Consider the following 13,470-nt stretch of genomic DNA (forward strand, 5'->3'; position numbering starts at 1 on the left):
TTGTAGAAAAAAAAGCAGATCACAGACATGACACAAAACTAAAGTCATTTCAAATGGCAACTTTCTGGCTTTAAGAAACACTATAAGAAATCAAGAAAAAAAGACTGTGGCAGTCAGTAACGGTTACTTTTTTAGACCAAGCAGAGGAAAAAAATATGGAATCACTCAATTCTGAGGAAAAAATTATGGAATCACCCTGTAAATTTTCACCCCCAAAACTAACACCTAAATCATATCAGATCTGCTCGTTAGTCTGCATCTAAGAAGGAGTGAACACACCTTGGAGAGCTGTTGCACCAAGTGGACTGACATGAATCATGGCTCCAACACGAGAGATGTCAATTGAAACAAAGGAGAGGATTATCAAACTCTTAAAAGAGAGTAAATCATCATGCAATGTTGCAAAAGATGTTGGTTGTTCACAGTCAGCTGTGTCTAAACTCTGGACCAAATACAAACAACATGGAAGGTTGTTAAAGGCAAACATACTGGTAGACCAAGGAAGACATCAAAGCGTCAAGACAGAAAACTTAAAGCATATGTCTCAAAAATCGAAAAATGTACAACAAAACAAATGAGGAACGAATGGGAGGAAACTGGAGTCAACGTCTGTGACCGAACTGTAAGAAACCGCCTAAAGGAAATGGGATTTACATACAGAAAAGCTAAACGAAAGGCATCATTAACACCTAAACAGAAAAAAAAACAAGGTTACAATGGGCTTAGGAAAAGCAATTGTGGACTGTGGATGACTGGATGAAAGTCATATTCAGTGATGAATCTCGAATCTGCATTGGGCAAGGTGATGATGCTGGAACTTTTGTTTGGTGCCTTTCCAATGAGATTTATAAAGTTGACTGCCTGAAGAGAACATGTAAATTTCCACAGTCATTGATGATATGGGGCTGCATGTCAGGTAAAGGCACTGGGGAGATGGCTGTCATTACATCATCAATAAATGCACAGGTTTATGTTGATATTTTGGACAATTGAAAGGATGTTTGGGGATGATGAAATCATTTTTCAAGATGATAATGCATCTTGCCATAGAGCAAAAACTGCAAAAACATTCCTTGCAAAAAGACACAGGGTCAATGTCATGGCATAGGGTCAATGTCAATGAGCAGATCTGATTTGATGCAGGTGTTAATTTGGGGGATGAAAATTTACAGGGTGATTCCATAATTTTTTCCTCAGAATTGAGTGATTCCATATTTTTTTTTCCTCTGCTTGGTCTAAAAAAGTAACCATTACTGACTGCCACAATCTTTTTTTCTTGATTTCTTCTAGTGTTTCTTAAAGCCAGAAAGTTGCCATTTGAAATGACTTTAGTTTTGTGTCATGTCTGTGATCTGCTTTTTTCCTACAAAATTAAACAACTGAATGAACATCCTCTGAGGCCGGTGATTCCATAATTTTTGCCAGGGGTTGTAAATAAATTGAAATTGAAAATGGTAAAATGCTGCAGTCTGCGCTTTGGAAATAAAAACAGGGAATATAACTTTTATACCCGTGTGAGACAATAAGAACCGCAACAGTACATCAGCTAAACTAAGGCTGTTTTCTCTTACAAACATTTGAGAAATGTTTTCATACAATTAACTTCACCTATGATCTTCACTTCATTAACAATAACTTGATAGTTTCCACTGCATTATAAATAAATAATGTGTCAATTTCAGGGTTTTTATGTTTAATTATGCTGCACATTTGTCTCACATATGATCGTCTGTTCAGTGACCAAAGGAAGCTGTTCACTCATGCTTTGTGCCCAGTACAAGAACATTAATTAGCTCATTAGCTTCTGCTTGTTAATGTGGGGTTTGCATTATAAATTAATAATGTGCTGATTGTTACTTTTTGCTTTATACAATGGTGGCAATTATAGTCTGGAAATCTTTATAATTTACAGAATATATCTGATGTAATGGGAAAAAAACAAAACAAAACAGTGTGACGTGCCCCTGACCCTCCAAATCTAAACTTTAAATTACAACCCCAATTCCAATTAAGTTGGGACGTTGGGTAAAATGTAAATAAAAACAGAATAGAATGATTTGCAAATCCTCTTCAACCTATATTCAACTGAATACACTACAGAGACAAGATATTTAATGTTCAAATTGATAAACTTTGTTTTTGTGCAAATATGTGCTCATTTTGAAATGGATGCCTGCAACACATTTCAAAAAAGCTGAGACAGTGGTATGTTTACCACTGTGTTACATCACCTTTCCGTCTAACAACACTCAATAAGCTTTGTACGTGAAATTCTTTCCCATTCTTGCTTGATGTACAACTTCAGTTGTTCAACAGTCCGGGGTCTCCGTTGTCGTATTTTGCACTTCATAATGTGCCACAAATTTTCAATGGGCAACAGGTCTGGACTGCAGGCAGGCCAGTCTAGTACCCGCACTCTTTTACTATGAAGCCACACTGTTGTAACACATACAGAATGTGGCTTGGCACTGTCTTGCTGAAATAAGCAGACATCAATGAAAAAGACGTTGCTTGGATGGCAGCATGTGTTGCTCCAAAACCTGGATGTACAGAGTGTTCAGAATAATAGTAGTGCTATGTGACTAAAAAGATTAATCCAGGTTTTGAGTATATTTCTTATTGTTACATAGGAAACAAGGTAGCAGTAGATTCAGTAGATTCTCACAAATCCAACAAGACCAAGCATTCATGATATGGTCTTAGGGACCTCGTAGTACCATATTACCCCATTAGAGCGCTTCGCTCTCAGACTGCGGGCTTACTTGTAGTTCCTAGGGTTTGTAAGAGTAGAATGGGAGGCAGAGCCTTCAGCTTTCAGGCTCCTCTCCTGTGGAACCAGCTCCCAATTCAGATCAGGGAGACAGATACCCTCTCTACTTTTAAGATTAGGCTTAAAACTTTCCTTTTCGCTAAGGCTTATAGTTAGGGCTGGATCGGGTGACCCTGGACCATCCCTTGGTTATGTTGCTTTAGACGTAGACTGTGTTTCATAATTATTGTATGGCCTTGCCTTGCAATGTGGAGCGCCTTGGGGCAACTGTTTGTTGTGATTTGGCGCTATACAAGAAAAAAGTTGATTGATTGATTGATGATATGCACACTCTTAAGGCTATGAAATTGGGCTATTAGTAAAAAAAAAGTAGAAAAGATTCGTTGCAACTGAACGTTGAGAAATATTGTTCTTAAACTGTTGGACTATTGTTTCACGCAGTTGTTCACAAAGTGGTGATCCTCGCCCCATCTTTGCTTGTGAACAGCTGAGACGTTTGGGGATGCTCCTTTTATACCCAATCATGACACTCACCTGTTTCCAATTAACCTGTTCACCTGTGGAATGTTCCAAACAGGTGTTCTTTGAGCATTCATCAACTTTCCCAGTCTGTTGTTGCCCCTGTCCCAGCTTTTATGAAATGTGTTGCAGGCATCCATTTCAACATGAGCAAATATTCGCACAAAAACAATAAAGTTTATCAGTTTGAACATTAAATATCTTGTCTTTGTGGTGTATTCAATTTAATATAGGTTGAAGAGGATTTGCAAATCATTGTATTCTGTTTTACATTTCACACAACATCCCAACTTCATTGGAATTGGGGTTGTAAAAGTATGGAACTGCTTCATTTCCAGTGTCACGTGAACAATAGACACCAGTGACTGAAATATTAAAACCAAACATCCAGCATGAAGGCAATTTTCCACAAGCTCATCATCAACAAAAAAGTGTGGTTCAAAGCGCCGCGCCATGCCCCCTCAGAGAGGACGGGCTGCAACAAGTTTCCACCCATAAGTTTTGGCATGCATGGATGCTTAGGATGAAAAAAAAAACAAAACACAGCAATCCAAAGTCTTGGTAAATTAAAAGACAGCAACTACTCGCAGCGAAGCGGAAGGGGGGGGGTTGGCACAGGTTTTACGCCGGATGCCCTTCCTGACGCAACTCCACATTACATGGAGAAATGTGGCAAGGGTGGGATTTGAACCCAGAACCTTCTGCACTGAAACCAAGCGCTTTAACCACTTGGCCACCACCCCTGCCTAATAACTTAAAACCAATACTGTCAGTATATCACAGTAAAGCAACAAACATAAAATCTAAAGCAAAACTTATGACTTTAATGATGTTTATCAGCATAAATAATGTAAAATTTGAGAAACAAACCAGAAACAGGAAAATAAAAATGCCACAATTGAGTGAATTTATCAGTAAAATTATGCAAAGCTGAGTTAGTCATTTTATGGTACTGATGCACAAACACGTGACTGCACAAATATGGAAACTGATGAAAAACACGCAGAATAAAAACGCTACAACAACGACAATGACAGGGATTAATGTGATGAGTCACACTTTGACCAATGGAAGACAAACGCTGAAGGTCATCCGGTAGATTATTTTTCTGTCTTCGCTCACAGTTTTATCCCTGCGGCTAACGCGGCGGGTCAGCACAAGGTGGTGGGTGGGGCCGGTGGTGTAACCATAGCGACCATGGCTAGCCTGATGACCACGGCAAGAGGGGGAGTTCCCTTCACTGAGTGACCGCCCAGTTTCATCACAGCCAATCGGGCGATAGGGGGAGGTGCAATGCTAACAAACAGGAAAGGGTTAGAGTGGTGCATGTGTATCAAAGAAAAAGGCTTTTATTTTGCAGGTAACGATGGCTTCATATCAGCAAACAGGAAGTGATCATATTCCTTTCACATCAGCACAAACTCAGCTGAAAATCTGATGGTGGCTGATGTCTGTCACTCTGCACCGTCTTAACATTATTATCTCCCGGAAAACCGGCCAGTTCTCTGTGTGTGTGTGTGTGTGTGTGTGTTACCTGGATGTTTATTCCGTCCACAGCACAGGTGATGGAGTCCAACGAGGGCACTGATCTAACGGACCCAGACTGGTAGGTACTGAGAAAACAGAGAAAATCAGCTGGAAGAGCAACAAAAGTGCAACGAGTGCACCACTAAACTGGTGCATCACTAAATCAGTGCACTGCTAAACCAGCGCACCACTGAACAGGTGCATCACTGAACCAGTGCACCACTAAACCAGTGCACCACTAAATCAGTGCACCACTAAGCCAATGCAACACTGAACAGGTGCATCACTAAACAGGTGCACCACTAAACCAGTGAATCACGAAACATGTGCACCACTAAACCAGCGCACCACTAAACAGGTGCACCACTAAACGAGTGCACCATGAAACAGGCGCACCATGAAACAGGCGCACCATGAAACAGGCGCACCATGAAACAGGCGCACCATGAAACAGGCGCACCATGAAACAGGCGCACCATGAAACAGGCGCACCATGAAACAGGCGCACCATGAAACAGGCGCACCATGAAACAGGCGCACCATGAAACAGGCGCACCATGAAACAGGCGCACCACTAAACCAGTGCTACTAAATGTGCACACCACTCAACGGGTGCACCACTAAATGAGTGCATCACTAAAGCAGTGCACCACTAAACGGGCACACCACTCAACGGGTGCACCACTAAACGAGTGCATCACTAAACCAGTGCACCACTAAACTGGCGAACTACTGAACAGGTGCATCAAAGAACCAGTGCACCACTAAACAGGTGCACCACTAAACAGGTGCACAAATAAATGCGTGCATCACTAAACAGGTGCACCGCTAAACCAGTGCACGACTAAACAGGTGCACCAGTAAAAATGTGTATTACTAAACCAGTACATCACTAAACCAATGCACCACTGAAGCAGTGCACCACTAAATGCATGCATCACTAAACTATTGCATGACTAAACAGGTGCATGACTAAACACGTGCACCACTAAACGAGTGCACCACAAAACAGGCGCATCACTACACGAGTACATCACAAAACAGGCGCATGACTAAACGAGTGCACCACTAAACCAGTGCACCACTAAACGAGTGTATTACCAAAATTTCAAACATCTATCCAGTTCCTTTTAGTACCTGCCCCATCCCTCTATCAATCTATATGAAAATGACAAACTCGATAAGTGACAACTTTATTTTGTCAGATTATGTGCAGACAATTCAGAATGTAACACATAATATGAATTATAACAACAATCCAAGCAGCAAAGAGTGTGTGTGTGTATCTTACCCAGTGGTGGTTCCACACTGAATTACTCCCCGGGTGAGACCCTCTCCAAGCACCCTCTCCATCCTCCATTTTTTTTTTCACAACAGCCATTTTTTAATTATTTTATTTATATATTTTACAAGTGCCCGTGAATTTGCAATTGAAATTAACATCAAAAGACTTCAAGCTACAATATAACGCTTGCACAAAATATCCATGAACTGCAATTCTGAATAAAGACGTGCTTACAGGCTAAATGTCTGTCATTAGATTCTTTATTAATCTGTCTTTCAGGGAGGAACAGTTAGTTCTTTTATTAAGGTGCATACTTGTCTCAACTTTTAGCTTGATGTTTGGCATGTTTATATTAGGCAAAATATGTAAATATTTTGCATTAATGAATCTGCAATAGTTTTAGGTTTGACAAAAATTTGATCATGCAGTGTTTGCCTTTTTTCTCTCTAATTTTTGGTCTTCATTTGAGGGTCAAAAGAAAATCTAAACTGAAATGTTCCCATGCCAATAAAATCAAATGTGATTCTTTTTCTCCATCAAATAAACCAATTAATTATGAAGATAAGCCTCATTTTAAAAGTTGTTATTATTATTATTATTATTATTATTATATTTTGTCAATGTACATGACGATAAAAAGAGATTTTCCAGCTGCTGGAAAATTAATATAAAAATTGGATAACACACACTCTTGCATGCACACAAAAAGGGTCAGATTCAAGTCACTTCAGCTAGTAATGTGAACGGAGCACCTGTCCTCTCCACTGAGATTCAAACCCGTTGTTCCACCCTGTCTATCCGCTTTCAAATGCCTAGTATTTCATAATCTAGCTGCCTGCATCGATCGCTGGAGTTCTGGTTCTGCTCTGCTGCATCCTAATGGACTTCGCTCTGCCAGAGCAGAGATGCTGTGGAGGCGGAGCAGCGGAGAGCATGATTATCCACCCGGAGCTGCGGAGCAGAGCACACGGGCTGAGGAAAAGCGCGTCTTTATGCAGGATACAACTGCCAAACCTTTGTCACAAGTTCTGTGCACGTCAGTACGCACAGGGACCTGCTTGCAGCTGCAGGACGTCAATTTGCCACTTCCTCACACAGTGCTATGATAACTGCTTTGCGACGCGGAATTATTTTTTTTAAGTACTTGTGCCGCCCCTATATGTGTCATGAAAAAATGCACCACGGCCGACTGCCCGCCTCGCCCATGCCAAAAACCGCATCTGGTGTTACCTGTTGATGCTACTCTTTCTGGACATGGTGCTGCTGGGAGAAGCTGGAGGTGTCTGGTAAGTGTAGCTGAAATCAGAACTTTTCAGGTCCAAAATCACCTGGCAAGTACAAAAAAATAAACCAGTTAAAAAGAAACAAAAATTTTACAAAGTACAAACTTTGATAGAGGAAAAAAACAGTATTCTTCCTGAAGTTGGCAGTAGAGGAAAAGATGCACACAGTCGGCACTAACCCATGGTGCACGGGCCAAACGTTGATATGTATGCTTACTGTTGACAAGTGACGCTTTTCTGCAGGTTTTTTTTAACAAAGTAAAGTTTAATGATTTTGACCTTTTGACCCTAAAAAAAAAAATCAATAGGCTTCTCAGAGTCACTGTGCTTTAACCCACATACTGTGTTTGGTGACAATCAGGCAATTATGAAAGAAGTTAGTGAGCTCACAAGTTTTATTTTATATTAAGTATGCAACAGTGACCTTGAGCTTTTGACCCCCAAAATCAATAGGCTTCTTTGGGTCAGGATACCTAAGACACATACTACGTTTGCTGCCAATCAGACCTGTACAAGTGAAGTTATTTCGCTCAAGTGAAACGTTGCATGACTGATAGACTCACACCCCGCACACAGTGATATCCAGTCTGCTGTGGCATGAGGAAAACAGAGACAGAGCGTGGCGGACAGGATGTTACCTGCTCACTAGCTGGTGGCAGTTTGGTGGGTTCAGCTGTCAGGCTGGTCAGATCTTCCAGGATGGTCTGCAGGTGGGTCACCTCACCCAGCATGTTGATCTCATGGTCCTTGACACACACACACACACACACCCCAAAGTTAACGTTTTATTTTTCTTAATATGCAAGCAGCTGCGGACGGCGGTGGCATGTTAAATACAGTTAGCAGATCCCAACACTGATGGCGGTACTGACCAGAACCGGCTTCAGCATGGTGACAAAGGTGCAGTACCGAGCTCGTTCCTCTATGAGCGCTCTGCACACCGCCCGCTTCTCTGTCTCCTCCAGGACGGCGTAACGCATGTTGACATCCTGCAGCGCGCTGTCCAGCTGTTCTCGCGCCTCGCCCTTCCCTTCACAAAACACAAACAGGACTCAGTGTACAGTCATTGGACATCACAGCGTGGGACAAAACACAATTAAGCAGCAGGAAGGCAGGAAAGAGACGTCGTGCCCTAAAATTCAACAGCTGGTCGGAAGTACAACCTTCATCACTGAGAACGAACAACGTTAAACTTTAGAATCATGTGAGAGAAGAAAAGCTTCTGCAAAGTGTAAATGGAATGGTATGCATCAGACGCTCAAAGCGCTTTACAATAATGCCTCACATTCATCCCGATGTGAGGGTGCTGCCATACAAGATGCTCACTACACACCAGGAGCAACTAAGGCATTAAGGACCTTGCCCAAGGGCCCTTAGTGATTTTCCAGTACAGCTAGGATTTGAACTGAGGCTCTTCTGGTCCCTAGCCCAACGCTTAACCAGTAGACCATCACCTCCCCTAGTGTGCTGAAGGACTGCGATGGACATCACAGGGACACAACGTGGACAACAGGAATCCTAGTGTCGTTACAACTTGTGTCTGTGTGTGTGAGTGAGAGAGTGTGAGAGAGAGAGAGAGAGAAACAAGTATTCCATGTTTATTGTATTTCAACATGACAGGCAAAGAACAAATGTGAAATTAAAAAAAAAAACTTTTAATTTAAAAAAATCCAAAAAGTGACAAAAAACTGTGTAATTAGAAAATGTAAGTTCCAAATGAATTTAAAATGTTTAAACAGAAAAAAAATTAATTGATTGCTGACTTCTGTCCATGTCTATTTCTAACAATTTACAAAATTCCTATTTGTGGTTTAAATCCATCCACAACAAATAAATAAAATAAAGTCCAGCCTGTAAATTATTGTCAGAAATGGTGGTGTGCACAATCCCACCAGTAGAGGTCAGCAAAGCAGCACCAAACCACAGAGCCATGTCAGCCCATCATCATCATCACCACCACAGCGTGACAGTCCGTCTCTGTCTTGACTTCATAGTTTGTGTTTTGATGCAACATCACGAGATTAAAATGTGTGAAACCATCAATTTACATATGACAGAATAAAACCGAGCAACAGAGAATGTAACTTTTTTTTTTTTACAAAAGGATTAAAGATTTCACACAAGCATCTGGACTCTACTCATTTACCAACGATGAAACGCCATCTACCACGTAGGGAGTGATGACACCTAAACCACATGACAAAAAACTAGAAGAGCAGTCAGAGCTCATTACCTCTGCCTGCAGACAGAGGGCGCCACATTCAGCCTGTGTGCATTTTTCCTACAAACACAAAACCATCAGGTGGACGGTCTGACTACAGACTCCTCCACTCTTCTCAAACATGTTGAGAAAAAAAAAACATGGGGAGATTAAAGTTTGTGGTGTAACAGGCAGATATGCATGTTTGGAGTAGCTGCTTTCATGATTTTCATGTTTTCCTGTCTGAAGCCGTGACGTGCCACCACACTGTGCTGTGAAGCTGGAAGCGGCGTCAGACAGCAGAACCATCTTCTCTGTGACTACCATGTGCTGCTTCAGTAAAATCAGCAGGATGCGGTTGTGTTGCAGGTATGTATTTAGTATTTGTTACTTAGTTTGTCCAGTCTAGTTTATACTTACTGGATGTATTTTAATGTTGGCTGCTACAGTTAGAACACAACAGGACAAACATCTGACTGGAAAACTCTTCAAAATAAGGCTAATAATAATTATGTGCCCCCTACGGTGGCCATGACATACGACTATATACAGTAGGCAGAATTTTGAAGATAACTGAGATAAAGTGAAAAAAAATATGGCTTTAGCACACTGTGTGTGTGTGTGTGTGTGTGTGTGTGTGCATGCAAAAGGTACTGACAGCACTCACACTTTTTCCACATTTTATGTTCACCCTTATTCCAAAATGGAGTTGTTTTTTTCCTCAAAATTATTATTGTTCAAATTACATTATGTGAGAACATACTTTGCAATAAATTAGATTCTGATTTGACAATCAAAGCATGTTTAGCTCTTGTTCAAACAAGATAATTAGGGGTTACATTGTTTTAAAAAAGTATGCAATCCCACTTAAAAATGTTAAAAAGAAAAAAAAACTAAACTGTCAACATGACAGAAAAACTCTGCCTGTCTTACTGGATTAAAGGTAGTGTGTAAGTTTTGAAGAAGAGAGCAAATGTTATGTCCATCAAACATTAATGTGTTTTTAAACTTTACAATGTTATTTATTTTATTAACTTAGACAGAAACATGCAAAAAAAAGAACTTTGATATTATAACATAAGTGTCATTTTTGTTTATTATTCTTGCTTTCAATGCATCTAAAACCAGCCAAAATGACTTGCAACGTGTACCGCCTTGGGTGATAATTGCCAGCAGCACCGCTATACTAAAAATTTCTAGGGAGAACAATGAACATTAAAACACAATTTGCAGCAAGAGCCGGTTTCCCTGATGTAATTGGAGCTATTAACTGCACCCATATTGCTATAAAGGCGCCATTACATGACAATTTGTTTTTAAGAGGAAACATTTCATTCCATCAATGGTCAAATCATATGTGATGTGCAAATGCATTGGGTTGGGTTGGGAACAGGATATAGGCTGGCATGGTGCACGATGGGTGACTGCTTGGGTAAATAGTTTATTCATATAATTGTTCCAAATGAAAACCAGCACGGGCACATTTAGGCATGTGCAAATATGGCCAAATATGTTTTTGTTGTTATTATTAATGTGTTTTCTTTTTCTTGATAGTGAAACTAGAGCTGCAGATTCTTAACAGGCCCCATTGTCTCCCTGTGTTCAGTATTTGTCCATAAACGTGTGTGTAAAGTTGTGAATGTCACACTGTCAGCCTGGGCACCGAATTTCTTTTAACTTCTGTGTGTGCTGCTCTGAGCCAACAGCGTTTACAGCCTCACATACACTCCCACTAACATTTTTCCCATTTCATTTTTATTCCATTTGCAAGGGTACCAAATACACTATCCCTGCATGTCTACACGTCATGTCCAGTCATCTGTAGCTCACACTCGGTATGAATTCCTTTCTGTGTTCATGTTTCCTGCCCTGTCCCAGCTTTTTTGAAATGTGTTGCAGGCATCCATTTCAAAATGAGCAAACATTTGCACAAAAACAAAAAAAGTCTAACAGTTTGAACATTAAATATCTTGTCTTTGTGGTGTTTTCAATTGAATATAGGTTGAAGAGGATTTGCAAATCACTGTATTATGTTTTCATTTACATTTCCCGTACATGTGATTTCTTTGTTTTTTTTTTTATAAATTTGAAAAAAAAAATACATAACCTTTTATCATGTTGTCATTATGAGATGTTGTGAGTAGAATTTTGAGGGAAAAAAATATTTTACTCCATTTTGGAATAAGGCTGTAACATAAAATTTGGAAAAAGTGAAGCGCTGTGAATACTTTCCGGACGTACAGTACATTTCTACTTCTCTATATAAAGATATATCACTAGAAATATAGAGAGACCTCTTTACATCTCTAGAGATCTCTATATAGAGATGCATGGAGGATTCAACAACATCAAATACAACTTCCTCCTCAACAGAAACAACTATATCGACAGAGGTGAGCAGAACTGCAGCAAAAACTGGGTGTAAAACGACAGCCAGCTAAGAAAGTTGTCTGACGCTGTGACTGACAGCTTGTTTACATAAGCATCAATTCCTCAAATGTAAAGGACCTCATTTTTTCATTAAACCCATCTGTACCGTGCACAGTGACCCTACAAACCCAATAAGCTCAGAACAGTGAAGTGCTGCTTTGGGACATAAATCACTTAAATATATTTAAAATCAGGTTTAATCATTGATAACATGAATTGAGCAATGTTATTTTTTTCTGAGGGACTATTTTGTGCCAATTTTATTCCCTCGAGGTACGAGTTGATTGGCAGGAATAAGGATGTGACATAATGCAGTACAGATATAAAAACACTTTTCTCGGCACGAGTCTCATCATGTCCTCTGTGGAGGATTACGTGACTGATGGAACAACACGTTGTGACTGATCATTTTACAGCCATCACATCAGGGCCGTCTCACCTTTCTTCACTTTTTTCTGCAGTTTGATGGTGTCCAAGGATTTCTTCTTGATGTCCGCTCTGGCCTTCTTGTATTCTACACAGTCAGAAGAGGTCAAAGGTCAGTGACAGTTTAGCTATACAGTTGTATGTAAAAGTCTTTCAACAAAATTAGGCAGGTGCATAAATTTGGGCACCCCAACAGAAAAAAATACATCACTATTTAGTAGATCCTCCTTTTGCAGAAATAACGGCCTCTAAATGCTTCCTATAGCTTCCAATGAGAGTCTGGATTCTAGCTGAAGGTATTTTGGACCATTCTTCTTTACAAAACATCTCAGGTTTGTTGATTTCTGAGCATGGACAGCCCGCTTAAAATCACACCACAGATTTTCAATAATATTCAGGTCTGTGGACTGAGATGGCCATTCTAGAATGTTGTACTTGTTCCTCTGCATGAATGCCTTAGTAGATTTTGAGCAGTGTTTAGGGTCGTTGTCTTGTTGAAAGATCCAACTTCAACTTTGTCACTGATTCATGAATATTGTTCTCAAGAATTTGCTGATATTGACTGGAATCCATGTGACCCTCAACTTTAACAAGATTCCCAGTACCTGCTCTGGCCACACAGCCACACAGCATGATGGAACCACCTCCAAATTTTAATGTAGGTACCAAGCGTTTTTCTTGGATTGCTGCGTTCTTTTTCAGCTATGCAAACCGCCCCTTATGTCCAAATAACTCAATTTTAGTTTCATAAGCTGGCTTGTCCAAATGTGCTTTAGCATACCTCAAGCGACTCTGTCTGTGGTGTGTACACAGAAAAGGCTTCCTCTGCATTACAGCATCATACAGCATCTTTGTGTGCAAAGTGCGCTGTGTAGTTGAACGATGCACAGAGACACCATCTGCAGCAAGATCATCTTTGGAGCAGGTCTGTGGGTTGACTATGACTGTTCTCACCATCCTTCACTTCAGCTTATCTGAGATTTTTCTTGGCCTGCCACTTCAGGCCTTAACTAGTACTGTGCCTGCGGTC

The 13,470-nt window shown here is 40.4% G+C and overlaps 1 protein-coding gene across 3 annotated transcripts in view; it reads right to left on the reverse strand.

Moving 5' to 3' along the window:
• The window catches only part of mtss1 (MTSS I-BAR domain containing 1), a 92,057-nt gene that overhangs the window by 10,126 nt on the left and 68,461 nt on the right, over positions 1–13,470 (reverse strand). For 2 of the 3 annotated variants that reach the window (XM_034165992.1, XM_034165993.1), the window contains 6 exons: positions 12,454–12,528; positions 8,257–8,414; positions 8,023–8,130; positions 7,332–7,429; positions 4,824–4,902; positions 4,412–4,585 (listed from right to left, as the gene is read on the reverse strand). In XM_034165992.1, the coding sequence (XP_034021883.1) occupies positions 4,412–4,585; positions 4,824–4,902; positions 7,332–7,429; positions 8,023–8,130; positions 8,257–8,414; positions 12,454–12,528 (692 nt within the window). The remainder of the gene's footprint in view (positions 1–4,411; positions 4,586–4,823; positions 4,903–7,331; positions 7,430–8,022; positions 8,131–8,256; positions 8,415–12,453; positions 12,529–13,470) is intronic. The other variant, XM_034165994.1, reaches the window with a different exon arrangement.

This window comes from Thalassophryne amazonica, chromosome 3 (assembly GCF_902500255.1).
Source record: "Thalassophryne amazonica chromosome 3, fThaAma1.1, whole genome shotgun sequence".
NCBI classification, from domain to species: domain Eukaryota; kingdom Metazoa; phylum Chordata; class Actinopteri; order Batrachoidiformes; family Batrachoididae; genus Thalassophryne; species Thalassophryne amazonica.